We start from the raw sequence: 14,262 nt of genomic DNA on the forward strand, positions 1-14,262 counted from the left end.
CATATAATAATATATATAACATCTATTTTAAATTGATAGCAACTTAAGGTTGAATGCATTCTTCAAACTCTACATTTACCAACCCTCTCTGTTTTGTTTTTAATGTCACATTTTACTTCTTTTTATTTTGTTTAAATCTTAACTAATTATTGTAGTTATAGTTAATTTTACTACTTTTTTCTTTTAACCTTCATACTATCTTCACAAGTGCTTAATCTACTACCTTTAATATATATTTGCTGTTACTTACGAGATTTTAACTTCCATATATTATCTGTTACTTGCCTGTGCCTTTTCTTTTCAGCTTAAAAAAATCCCTTTATCGTTTCTTGTAAGGCCAGTTTAGATGTAATGAACTCCTTTAGCTTATGCTTTTATAGAAAACTCTATCCTTCAGTTTTGAATGATAACCATGCCAAAAAGAGTATTCTTGTTTGGAAGTTCTTTCCTTTAAGCACTTTAAATATATCATGCCACTCCTGACCTATAAAATTTCTGCTAAAAAAAAAAAAATCAGCTCAGAGTCCTATGGGGGCTCCTTTGTACATAACACGTTGCTTTTCTCTTGCTTCCTTTTAAGATTCTCTCTTTATCTTTCACTTTGGACATTTTAATTATAATGTGTCTTGGTGTGGATCTCTTTGGGCTCATCTGTGAAACTGTACTTCTTGGACTTGGATGTCTGTTTCCTTCCCCAGGTTAGGGAGGTTTTCTGCCATTATTTCTTCAAATAAGTTTTTTGCCTCTTCTCCTTCTGGTACCCCTATAATATAAATGTTATTCTGCTTGATGTTGTCCCATGGTCCCTTAAGCTTTGTTCCTTCCTCCCTCCCTTGCTTCTCTCTCTCTCTCTCTCTGTCTCTCTGTCTCTGTCTCTCTCTGTCTCTCTGTCTCTCTCTCTCTCTCTATTTCATCTGTTTGTTTGGGTGATTTTGACTACCATGTCTTCCACATTGCTGATCTGTTTATCCAAACTGCTGTTGAAACCCTTTAGTGTATTTTTTAGTTTAGTTGTTGTGTTCTTTAGGTCTGTGATTTCTATTTTGTACTTCCTTATATTTTATCTTTGTTGAAGTTCTCACTGTGTCCATCTATTCTTGTCCTGAGTTCAGTTAGCATGTTTAAGACCATTACTTTGAACTCTAAGAGGTAAATTACTTACATCTGTTTCATTATGGTTTTTTCTTGTTCTTTCATTTGAAACATATTCCTCTATTTCTGAATTTTGTCTCTCTGTGTTTGTTTCTATGTATTAGGTGGAAGAATTATCTCTCTTAATTTGAAAGAATAGCCATGCGTAGGAGATGAACCTTATTGTTTAACGTTGCCCAATCTCTTGGTTGTCTCTCCAACCTTTGTGACTGTCTAAGGAGCCTAATTTATTCTTGTTAGGTCCCAGTTTTTGAGGGTGCACAAGGACCTACGAGTATTCCAAAGGGTGAGATCTCAAACAGCACTTACTTTCAGGTTGAGTGGAAGCTAGACCCTCAGGCAATAGTTTTTAAAGTTTGCAAGTTTATACAGTCCTGTGGGACCACAATTGTGAACACTACTGGCCTTCAGACCAGTGGATCTAGAGGATTCCTCTTGGTGGCAGTTACAAAAATTGGGGACAAGTGTATGAACTTATTTTTGGGAGGTACTCTGAATGCATTTTTTAATTTCCTTGGTTTTTGTTTTGTTTTGTCCAATATGATAGGCAACAACCCTGCTTTATAGGCCATGTGGAAAATTTATCTCAGATCTTAAAATTTGTTAGTCATGATGTGTCTCAGGGTGAGGTATAATTTTTTTGAAATGTGAAGTCATAAGAAAAAAAGAAAAAATGATATTGAGCAGCAGAGAATAAGGGCAGAATTTGGATTCTTATTTAGTTGTTTTTGGAGTAATAAGAAGTACATGTTTTCCTTAAGTTTATTGCATAGTTAACAACAATGTTTAGAAGGCCAAAGAGGTGGATGGTGAGGTATTTGAATGAAGGATTGTGAACATTCTTGGATTATTTCTGCTTGAGGAATCTCATATATTTGTAACTTTGAATCAGAACCACTAAAATTTTAGTATCTAGTTATCCTGCCTTTGCTAAAACATAGCTTCCTCATCCATATAATAAAGGTGAAAATTATACTTATTGCCTATAATTTAAGACCCTTAAATGAAGATTATAATACAGTCAAGTGGCTAAAGAAATGGAGGAAGCATGAGCTTGATTTGGGATGTTGACTTGTGTGTTGTTATGGATAAAGTATCATGAAGCTTCTGGAACATTGGATAGCTCCATACAGAAGAGAGACTGACCTTTGCGGATCCCGTGTTTGTAATTGGATATCACCCAATGATCCTTTCTAGTTGGAAGGATATGATTTTAACAGACTGGTAACTAATTGCTTTTATCTCTGGTTTATTCACAGGAGATTGAATAAAGAAAACTATGATGGTGCAAGCCCAACTGCACTGCTTGTGTCTCTTTACACTTTATTTGGTAAGAGAAGAAAATGTTCTTTGTTTATTTACTGAAATATTTTCTACCATTCTTCTACCCCATACCAGGGAAATAATGGTTACCGCTTAAAAAAATAGTCTATCAAAATTAAATTATTGTATACGAAGGACACATAGTTTGCCCCAATATTATATTTTTGATGAAATTGCTACAAGTCACATGTCTGTACTTTCTTCTCAGCTCTTAAAAGCCAAAAGCAGTTAATGGGAAAGGTTTTAAAAATATCTGTTTACTCAGGTTTATACCTTCATGTATATTTCAGGGAACCTGGAAATAAAAGCATACTGACACATGTATTAGTGTAGTCCTTTAATCTTGACGTTATTTATCTAACTTCGACCATGAAAAATTCCCGCTGAAACACTAAGAAAAGCATTTTCTCTATTTTCAACTCTGCTCTGCTCTGTACTTTTCTTTCCATATGTGTTTCGGAGTCTTGTACTTATATTTGTCTTTAGCCATTGAGCTAACTCTATTGACTGATAGGCTTCTAGAGGTTGGAGCTGGATGGAACCTGGAGAAATCCAACCCTCACCCTCAGGTCAGTAGTGAGATGCCATCCTGATTTTACTCATGAGATTCATAAAAGTCATATATTTGCCACTTTGTTGTATTATGAAGCAAGTTTATAGAGAAGCACTTGCTTTCTCCTTAGGTGTTAGCTTCTAGATTGCTAACACCTCAAATCTTGGTTCCTTTCTTCTGGGACCCAAAAATAGCATATCAAATTTCAAATCCTCAAGAGGTCTCTAGAGCCCACACAGTTCAAAACATCTACAAAGTGAAACAGAACCAAGTTTGTGAAACACTCAGAGCCTTCCCCACAGGGTTGGGGGTGGGGGAGAGCAGGTAACCTGCAGTTCAAACTTTATGAGCAATGTGTATCCTCAAAGACCAGGGACTGCTGTCACTAGGACTGCTTAAGGATTGGGTCAAACATTCCCACTTGACTTCTCTCCTCTTCTACTCTCTGAAACATCCTTTGCTATCTGTGTTATCATAGCGTTGTGGTGAAGTCAGCCTTAGATTCAAACTTGGCACTGTGATTTACCAGTTATCACTGGAACTTGGATGCGTTACTTAAGCACTGAACCTCAGTTTTCTGCCCTGTTAAATGGGTCTGATAAGAGTACTTGCCTTATATGATATTGTGGCAATTAAATGAGACAATGCATTTTAAAGCCCTTGGATCAGTGACTGGCACAGTCTAAGCACTCAATAAATATTAGCTATTATCACTACTACAGCATTTTTAAAATTCAGTGTCCATACTTATATGGTCCCTGGCCTCTATGAAAAAGGGCCTGTGTTTTAGTTATCTTTGAAACTTAAGCACATAGCACAGTGCCAGGAATAAGGCAGAAAATAAACACATAATTATGGGCTTATATTTAGAAACAATGAGATCTAAGAGAGAGAGAGAAGATTCTATAATAATAAGTTGATCTTAGCAGGCTCATCTGCCTTTAGTCTAAAAAGGAGACATGCATTCTTCTTCCTGGAAAACAGTTGAATATAAGTTTTCCTTCTCTCTACTCTCATCCTGGTGAGATTTCTGCCTATAGTAAGCAATACTGCCCAAACACTGCTGACAGCAAGAACCTTGCCCAGGAGATAGCTGCAAGCACAGCTGTCTCTGGCTGAAGGAGGGAGATTGCTGCCTGTGTGGTGGGATTTCAGGGGTGTTGGGATAGAGCCACTTCTCTCTCCTACCTCCACCACCTTTACTCCCAAACCCTCTTCTATAAAGAATGAAAGTTTAGTTGGAGCTTCTTGCCTTTAACATAGGCTTTCTTCACAGAGGTAGTAATTTAAAATGATTGCCAGTCGTTTATTCCATACTGCAAATGGCTCTCCTGTTATTTTCTGAGAACTGGCCTTTATAAGGGGGTTAGAAAAACTGCATGAATATATTGCAAGGGCAATGAAGAGAGAGCAAATAAGAAATTCAGAATTTGGGAAAGAGTGCTAAATAGAGATTCAGGGAAATCAAGGATAAACCACCTATATTAGAGTTTTGCCTGGGACTATGCTTCTAGAAGGAAGAATAATTTGTCATAAATACTATGTAATCAACACAGAGAACTCTTGCTGGAAAGTGCAATGAAGACAGCTACTAGACAGGCAGTTCTGGCAATTGCACATGTCCTTTGATGGCCTGGAAGGCAGTATAGCAGCATGGTTTAGAGTTGGGGCTTGATGGTCCAATAGAGCTGGCTCTGTCCCACTGTAGCACCAAGTATCTGTGTCTCTGCTGTGGGACTTCTCTGAAGATGCTTTCCTGATATTACTGAGAACCAGAAGAAGTGATGTGTGTAGAGGGTCTAGTCCCATATCTGCCACACAAGAAACACTCAAAAATGTCAGTTCCATTCTCTTTCCTTCCTTTCACCTTTGTGCAAGATGGTAGATGTTATTCCCTCCAACTCCTTCATAAATCCTCTGGTCCTTTCACACATTTCCACCACACTGTCCTTTTCAGTTCTGGCAGCATGACCTGATGACTCATGGTGTGCACATGAGTTTTGAAATCTTTATAGCCCAGATAGCTATAGTGATGGAAGAAAGATTTGTTGCCCTGATATAAGAACCGAACTTTGAACCTTGCAACTGAGACATATCCTCCTTCCCTGATAGGTGAGCCAGCTTGTCCATGTAGGAAAAATGCAGGTTGGTTTGTGAGATTTGCCTGACTAATGTAGTTTTCCTCCAAAGGCCATCGCTGGTGTGATCTATTGAAAGGCTGACAGCTTGCTGATGTGAGTGGAAAGTTGATGAAGGCATTTTTCTGTTAAGCAGTAGCCCTACAGAAATTACTGCCCTTGTCTGGGACTAACCATGGTAGCACCTGGCCACCTTCACCCAGTTCCTGTGCCCCACCTTCCAGAGGAGCCAATGAAACTCAAAAAGATGTAGAAAAGGAGTGGAAGGGAGAAAAAGCTCTCAGAGGAAGATAAACTTAGAAAGGAAGAGATGTGAGCTAGAAGTCTATAGAATTACTGTGTTGGTACAGAATACTTTAAGTTATAAGTAAAAGGAAGCTCAACTTTAGAGGTCTTCAATGTGGGTTTATTTTCCTCAGATAACAAGAAGTCTGAAGTGGTCCGTCCAGGGCAGGTTAAACAGGTCTGTGACATTATCAGAGACTTGGGCTTCTTTCTTTTTACCATTTTCTGAGCAGGTTTGTCCCCTCATGTTTTCATGATGGCTGCCACAGCTATACACACAAGATCCATTATCTGAATAACAACAGGGAAGGTTGAAGGGCAGTACCACATCTGGGTTTTGTTTTGTTTTGTTTTTCAACAAGGAAAACAAAAAAAGTTCTAAAAACTTTACTAGAACCCCCCAACAGACTTTCCTTTGGTTTCATGAACCAGAACTGGTTCACTGGCTACCCTCCTAGCTGCAGGGGAGTCTGGGGAAGAGACCACTTGGCTTCCCAAGGGAGAGAGGTTGACGATGGCTGGGGCAGCTAACCCAAGGGCCTGGCACAATTCTGAAGGAAAAGAGACCAAATAATAAATCCCTCTGCTTTCTTATTTGTTATTGTTCCCTTACCAGACAACCAATATCAATTTAAGATTCAACGAACCGAAAGATCTATTGTAAGATCATTTTTTTCCCATCACTCTCATACTACTTGTTTTTGGGTTATTCCCAGTATTTCCATGGCAAGAATATACTTGCTCTCCCTAAAGAAGTGGAAAACAAATTCTTTCTCTTCCCCACTCCCCACTTCTTACTTTTTTGGTTTTACTTGTCTAGTCAAAAACCGCTGACTTGCCATATGCAACTGATTTTAACCTATCCCACCCCTAATTTCCACCACAAGCAGGTCTGAAGAACCATTCAGGAAGGAGGGGAGACTAGCGTTGGGTGTAGGGGCTAAATTCTTCCTCCCAGAGGAGGCCTCTCCATTGTACGGGTTTTTGTCTGGCTGTCCTTTCCTGAATGCCACCTGCTCCACTCTGCCTTGTGTTTCCCTTGAGATGTGCAGTAGTCCTTGGAATTAGGGGATAGTAGTGGCTGCTGCTGCTGAATGCTCCCCATTCTCCCTGGTTGGGAATGGTAAGAGTCCCACCCTAATCCTCCCACACATGCCTGATGCAGTTGGCTTCCTGCCAGGTTGTCTCTGCTGCTTTTGCCTCCTCTGGGGGTGGGGGTGTAGTGGGCATGCAGTGACTGAAAGGGCTGGTTTCCGAGTCTCAGGTTTGAATCCTGCTTCTTGCCACTACCTGGGCAAAATACTTGATTTCTCTGCATCTCAGTCTCCTCTCCCATAAAATGGAGCTAACAATAATAATTTTCCTCCATATGATAGGTAAATTAACTTTGCTTAGGACAGAGCTCAGCACATTACTAACTTAGCAGGTTTGAGCTCTGCTTACTGTCCAGCCACAATTTACTACCATTCCAGCCTGGATTTGGACATCTGCAGAGGGCTGCTTGCCTTTCAAGTTCAGGGTCTTGGATTTTAGAACCACTGTGAGGCTACTGCTTGAAGTAAACATTTTGTGTTTTAATTTTGTTTTTCTAAATGATGATGCATTTCTAATCAAGTGTTAAAACAGTAATTTTTTAAAACTAAGTTTATTGGGGTGACAGTTGTTAGCAAAGTTACATGGATTTCAGGTATACAATTCTACAATACATCATCTATATCTCACATTACGTGTTCACCACCCAGAGTCAGTTCTCCTTCCATCACCACATATTTGAACCCATTTACCTCTTCTAGAACCTCCACCCCCCTTACCCTCTTGCAACCACTAAACTATTGTTGATGTCTATGAGTATTTGTTTCTTCATTTGGTTGTCTTGTTCTTTCGTTGTTTAGTTCTATATACCATATATCAGTGAAATCACATGTTTCTCTACTTTTTATGTCTGACTCATTTCACTTAGCATTATAATTTCAAGATCCATCCATGTTGTCGCAAATGGCACTATTTCATTTTTTCTTATGGCCGAATAGTATTCCATTGTGTATATATACCACAACTTCTTCACCCATTCATCTATCAAAGGACACTTTAGTTGTTTCCATGTCTTGGCAACAATATCAAACTATATCAAACTATAAAGCTGCAATGAACATTGGAGCACATATGTTTTTACATATAAATGTTTTCAGATTTTTCAGGTAGATACCCAGAGGGACTGTGGGGTCATATGGTAACTCTATTCTTAATTTTTTGAGGAACCTCCACACTGCCTTCCACAACGGCTGCACCAGTCTGCATTCCCACCAACAGTGTATGAGGGTTACTTTCTCTCCACAGCCTCTCCAACACTTGTTACTATTTGTCTTGTTGATGATAGCCATTCTAACTAGTGTGAGGTGATATCTCATTGTAGTTTTTTTTGCATTTCTCTGACGATTAGTGATGTTGAGCATTTTTTCATATGTCTATTTGCCATTTGTATGTCCTCTTTGGAGAAATGTCTCTTTAGGTCCTCTGCCCATTTTTCAATTGGTTTGTTTGTTTTTGTTGTTGTTGAGTTGTACGAATTCCTTGTATATTTTGGATATTAGCCCCTTATCAGAGGCATTTGCAAAAATCTTCTCCCATTCAATTGGTTGCCTCTTAATTTTGTCGATGGTTTCTTTTGCTGTGCAGAAGCTTTATAGTTTGATATAGTTCCATTCTTTTATTTCAGTTTTTACTTCCCTTGCCTTTAGGAGTCAAATTCATAAAATGCTTTTGGAACCCAAGGTTCATAAGTTTAGTACCCATGTTTTCTTCTATGCAGTTTATTGTTTCAGGTTTTATGTTTAGGTCTTTGATCCATCTCGAATTAATTTTTGTACATAGTGACAGATAGCAGTCTAGTTTTGTTCTTCTGCACGTGGCTTTCCAATTCCCCCAGCACCATTTATTGAAGAGGCTGTCTTTTATCCATTGTATATTTCTTGCTTCTTTGTCAAAAATTATCTGTCCATATTTATGTGGGTTTATTTCTGGGTTCTCAATCAATTCTATTCCATTGGTCTGTGTGTCTGTTTTTCTGCCAGTAACATACAAATTTGATTATTGTTGCCCTGTAGTACAAGTTGAAATCAGGGAGTGTGATACCTCCAGTATTGTTCTTTTTTTTTAGGATTGCTTTGGCTATTCAGGGTCTTTTGTGTTTTCATAGAAATCTGATGATTTTTTGTTCTATTTCTTAAAAAAAAATGCCATTGGGATTTTGATTGGGATTGCTTTAAATCTGTATATTGCTTTGGGTAAAAATAGTAATCTTTTAAAAATTTACCATGTAACTATGTGCCAAGCAAGCATTCCACTAAACACATCTGCATATTTCTTTTTTTTCCTTATAAATTCAATTGTCCATGGAGAGACTGTGAATCTCTCCAGGAGTTCTGGGAATCTTCCATGAATTTCCTTATAAGCTAATAGAAGTGAAGGGTGGTGTTTTAAGAAGTTGGTATAAAACCATCTAGAATTTAGAAGGCAGAATGGCACTATGGTAAGGTCATGAGCTTTTGTTCAGTTAGATCCACATGTATATGCTGTGTCAGCCACTTCCGAATTTTACTCTGAGCAAGTAGCTTAATCTCTCTGAGCCTCATCTGTACCATGGGAGTTACTATTCTCCCTACAGTGCTATTACCTGAATGGTTAAATGAGAAAAGCAATGCAAGGCTCATAGCATGCCATCCTGAAACTCGCATAGTAGAGCCTCAACAAATACTAGACTTTGTTCTGCCATTTTTGGCTGGATTTCACATTGTTTTGAGCTAGGTTAAAATCTTACGTTTCATATATCAGTTCTGGAAGCCATAATGAAATCAGCAAGTGACACATATGCATTCATAATAAATGATGATGCTAATTTTAATTTCTTTTTTAACAGACAACTGGATATGGCCAAGAAGGGAAGTTTAGTGGACCTCTGAAACCCATGACATTTTCTATTTTTGAAGGCCAAGAAGAGAGTCAAATCATATTCCAGGTAATGACTACTCTTCATCACTGTTATCTTTATTTCTCATGCTTTCTCAGTGGACTTTTAATCTTATCTATTATGCAGCAGAAAATAAAATAGAGCCATGTCAGTTCTCATTATCAAGCATGATTTCAGAATATAAGTTAATCAGGGAGACGGGTGGCCTCAATTGTGTAAGGTGTTGAACCTGGCATCCTCATTTGGACTCACTCAGCTGTGTCTGGGGAGAGTTCTCCCATTCTGGGAGCGGGGATCTTGTTGCCTATAGACTCTACATCTCCTCAAGGATGGGATGGGAACCAGTTTCTGGAGAGATATGGCCATCTGATAATTGGACTGTAGGTTTGATGTGTTTGTTGCTTGAAGTGTTTGAAGATGTGGGTTCTCTGGAGTCGTGCTGGAATGGCCTCTTTGTCTGGCCAAAGACTTGCTTTTCATCACCACTGCCTCTGAGCCTAGGCCTGGGCTCTTGCTTATGGCTCACTGGGAGGCAATCATTTCCTTTACTTAGGTAACTGAGAAAAGCATTGGATTGAGGGGTGTCCTGCAGGTAGGAGTGAGAGACTTCATCTATAAAGGGCTCTGAAATAATCCTGAAATGTATTGGAGAGGGAGAAAAACATGCATTTACCAGAAATCCCATGGGGAAGCCCACTTAGCCTTGGAGTATTGAGGGTGCTTTGATGATCCTCTGGGGGGTACCTATGACTCCCACTCCCCCACACACCTGGAGAGCTACAGAGGGTTGCTAAACTACCTTCTAAGGTAGATTCCTTCCGTTGTTTTGTTGGACAGCTCTGTCCATAGAGAAGAGATTGAAAGCTGCCTCATGCTTCTTCTCTCATTTGGTATTAGTGCAGATTAGCGCAAAGGGCCCCAGAGTTTGGCTAGCAGGAGTGTCTCTCTCCAGCCTGGTTGTGAGGGGTGTTATAGAAGCCTTGACCTCTTCAGTCCAGGAAGTCTGGCAGGGAGGGAGACGCAAATGCTTTGTGAGTTGGAGGCTGGTAGGAATTCACCTGGAGAGGAAGGGAGAGAAGAGTGTCCCAGCAATGGCACAGCATAGACACCTGCCCTGTTCTGGGAGAGGGCAGGGCCAAGGGCTGGCAGAAGGCCAGTGTGCCTGGGGAGCAAAAACAAGAAGGTGGGAGAGGAGGAAGGGTCCTGACTTCTAACGTTCTTAGGTTTTCTCCCAAAAACAATGGGTCTGAATCAAGTTTCCATTTGCGAAATACTGCTTTGGCTACAAACTGGGGAGAGAAAGAGAGGATGTAGGGCACTTTTAGGAGTCTATGGTAGGGCCTCACCCAAGAGATGATCTTGTTGGGCTGGCCTGGTGGCTCAGGTGGTTGGAGCTCTGTGCTTCTAATGCTGAGGTCGCTGGTTCAATTCCCCCATGGGCCAGTGAATTGCACCCTCTACAGGTAAGATTATGAACAATGGCTGTACCTGGAACTGGGCTGCCATGAGCAGCCAGAGCTTGGTGTAAGCTGCCATGGGCTGCTGTGTGCTGCTGCTGTGGGCTACCGTTTGCTGGCATGAGTAGCCAACCAACGACTGGTGACCAACTGCCTCAGCTGGGGGCAGGTAGGAGAGCGCAAGGCTCATAATACCAGCATGGGCCAGGGAGCTGTGTCCTACAACTAGAATGAGAAACAACAGTTTGAACCGAGTGGTGGGGGAAGGCGGATGAAGGGGGGAAAAATAAGATGATGTTGTTTACTTACTTTGTCTTGCCAGTGGGCGCTTAGTTGTAGACTCTCTTTTACATTTTTTATTCCTTTCATTTATGTATTTTATGCTTCATAAGCTGATAAGAACTTTGTGGGCTAGGCACACATTCATTTTCTTTTATTTACCATGTATGAAGTACCTGCTGTGTACAAGGCCCTATGGTAAGTATGGGGATATGAGATGACTCTGACAACGTTCCTACCCCTACTGAACTCACAGGGTAGGAGAAAAAAAACTAACAAGTATGCCAACACATATAATGAAGGATTGTGGTTGCAGTCTGGTGGGACAAAATGCAGGTGAAAGAAGGGTGATGGGTTTTAAAGGAGGATGGTCGTGGGTGAACAGAAAAGGTTTCATTGACCCCTGAACTGAGTATTCAAAGATGAGCAGGTGCTCACAAACAGAAAGCAGGCCCTGAGTGTAGCATGGTAAAAAGCATGAGGGTGTGCATTTAGCAAAAAAGTGAAAGATGACAGGTGGTCCATGGTTTAGGGTGGGAGGTGCTATGCAGTCAAAGGTGAGGCTGCTGAGGTCAGCAGGGGCTGGACTGGCCTTTATCCTGTGGTAGGCTGCAAGATGCCACTGAAGGGGTCAAACAAGGAGTGCAGAATAATATTCCATTGTATAGCTATAGCGCATTTTGAATATCCATTTATCAATTGATGGACATTTACGGCTGTTATGAATAATAAATGCTATTATGGACATTCATGTACAACTTTTTGAGAAGATATGTTTTCGGTTCTCTTGGATATATACCTAAGAGTGAAATTGCTGAGTCATACATATTTAATTCAATGTTTAACTTTTTGAGAAACTAGGAAACTGTTCTCCAAAGCAACTAAGTTATTTTATATTCCCATCAGCATTGTATAAGGGTTCTAACTTCTCCATATCCTTGCTAACACTCATTATTATCTATGTGTGTGTTTTTTTTTCATTATTATAGCTATCCTAATGGGAGTGAAGTGGTATTTCTTTGTGGTTTGTGTTTGTGTTTCCCTAGTGACTAATGCTATTGAGTATCTTTTCGTATGCTTATTGGCTATTTGTATATCTTCTTTGGAGAAATGTCTAATCAAATCCTTTTCCTAATTTTCAATTGAGCTATTTGTCTTTTTACTGTTGTAAGAGCCCTTTATATATTCTCCATATAAGTTCCTTATTAGATATATGATTTACAAATATTTTCTCACATTCTTTAGGTTATCTTTTCAGTTTCTTAATAGTGTCATTTGAAACACAAAACCTTTTAATTTTGATGTTCAACTTATTTTTTCTTCTTCTGTTGTTTGTTTTCTTTGATGTCACATCTAAGAAACTGTTGCCTCATCCAGAATCATGAAGATTTATGCCTGTAAATTCTTCCCAGAGTTTTATAGTTTTACTTTTTACATTTAGACCTTTGATCTACTTTTAGTTAATTTTTGTGTATGGTGTCAGATAGGGGTCCAACTTTATTCTTCTCCATGTTGATCTCCAGTTGTTCCAGCACCATTTGTTGAAAACACTGTCTTTCCCCTTTGAATTATATTAACACCTTCATCAGAAATTAATTGACCATAAATGTAAAAGTTTATTTCTGGACTAGGGATTTGATTCCATCGATCCATATAACTATCTTTATGCTACCACACTCTTTTGAATACTGTAGGTTTGTAGTAAATTTTGAAATAGGGCAGTGCTACATCCTCCAATTTTTTCTGCTTTTTTATTATTGGCTATTCATACAAGTTTTAGGATCATCTTGTCAGTTCTACATACAAGACAACTGTAATTTTAATAAGGATTGTGCTCAGCATTGTCTCATCTTAATAATATTAATACTTATTTTTTATTCTTTAATATGTTTTAAAATCCTTGAACATGAGATATTTTCCATTTATTTAGATCATCTTTAATTTAGTTCAACAATACTTCATAGTTTTCAGTTTACAAATCTTCTATGTCTTTTATTAAATTTATTCTGAAGTATGTTATTTTTTTTGATCTTATTGTAAATGGAATTGTTCTCTTAATATCATATTCAGATTGTTCTTTGTTAGTGTACAGAAATACAATTGATTTTTGTATATAGGTCTTTTATCCTGAAAACTTACTGGATTCATTAATTAGCTGTAATAAAAATTTTTAGATTCTTTAGGATTCTCCATATGTAAGGTTATGTAATCTGCCTATAGAGGTAGTTTTGCTTCTTTATTTTCAATGTGGATGCCTTTTATTTCTTTTTCTTCCCTAGGACCTGAAGTGCAATGTTATTTAGAAGTGACAAGATTGGGCTTCTTTTTCTTCTTTCTGATCGTATGGGGAGAACTTTCAGTGTCTCACCATTAAGTATAACGTTAACTGTGGGTTTTTCTTAGAAGGCTTTTATTAGGTTAATGAAGTTACCATCTATTCCTAGTTTGCTGAATATTTTTACCATGAAATGATGTTGTATTTTTGTCAAATGTTTTTCTGCCTTTATTGAGATACTCATTTGGTTTTGCAGCATTAAATTAATTAATATTTAGATGGTGAACCAGCCTAGTATTCTGGGATAAATTCCACTTGGTTGTGGTATATAATCTTTTTATATGTTGCTGGATTCATGTTTCTAGTATTTTTTTTAAGACTTTTGCATCTTTATTCATAAGAGATATTGGTCTATAGTTTTATTATATTGTCTTTTTGAGTTTGCATATCAGGATGATACTGGCCTCATAGAATGAGGGGAGAAACGTTAATTATTTTTCTACTTCTTTGAAGCATTTGTGAAGGTTTGGTGTTAATTCTTCATTATACATTAGGTAGAATTCAAAAGTGAAGCCACTGGTCCTAGGCTTTCCTTTGTGGGAACTTTTTTGATTATTAATTCAATCTCTTTACGAGTTATAGTGCTATTCAGGTTTTCTATTTATTCTTGAGTCAGTCTTGGTAGTTGTTTTTAAAGATTTTTATTAAAAATATAGCTAACATATAACACTATATTAGTTTCAGGTGTATACCATAGTTATAAATATTTATATACCTAAAGAAGTGATCACCATAACAAGTCCAGCAACCATCTGACACTGTACCATGCTATC

General features: G+C 38.5%; 1 protein-coding gene across 2 annotated transcripts in view; it reads left to right on the forward strand.

The window, feature by feature from the left end:
- CDH17 (cadherin 17) overlaps positions 1-14,262 on the forward strand; it is a 124,360-nt gene that overhangs the window by 18,848 nt on the left and 91,250 nt on the right. For both annotated transcript variants that reach the window (XM_019719225.3, XM_074316429.2), the window contains 2 exons: positions 2,412-2,482; positions 9,368-9,466. In XM_019719225.3, the coding sequence (XP_019574784.2) occupies positions 2,432-2,482; positions 9,368-9,466 (150 nt within the window). In that variant the 5' untranslated portion in view covers positions 2,412-2,431. Of the gene's footprint in view, positions 1-2,411; positions 2,483-9,367; positions 9,467-14,262 lie in introns of those variants that run through there.

The sequence above is a fragment of the Rhinolophus sinicus genome, chromosome 6 (assembly GCF_057876585.1).
Source record: "Rhinolophus sinicus isolate RSI-liver-muscle chromosome 6, RSI-T2T, whole genome shotgun sequence".
Classification (NCBI taxonomy): Eukaryota; Metazoa; Chordata; class Mammalia; order Chiroptera; family Rhinolophidae; genus Rhinolophus; species Rhinolophus sinicus.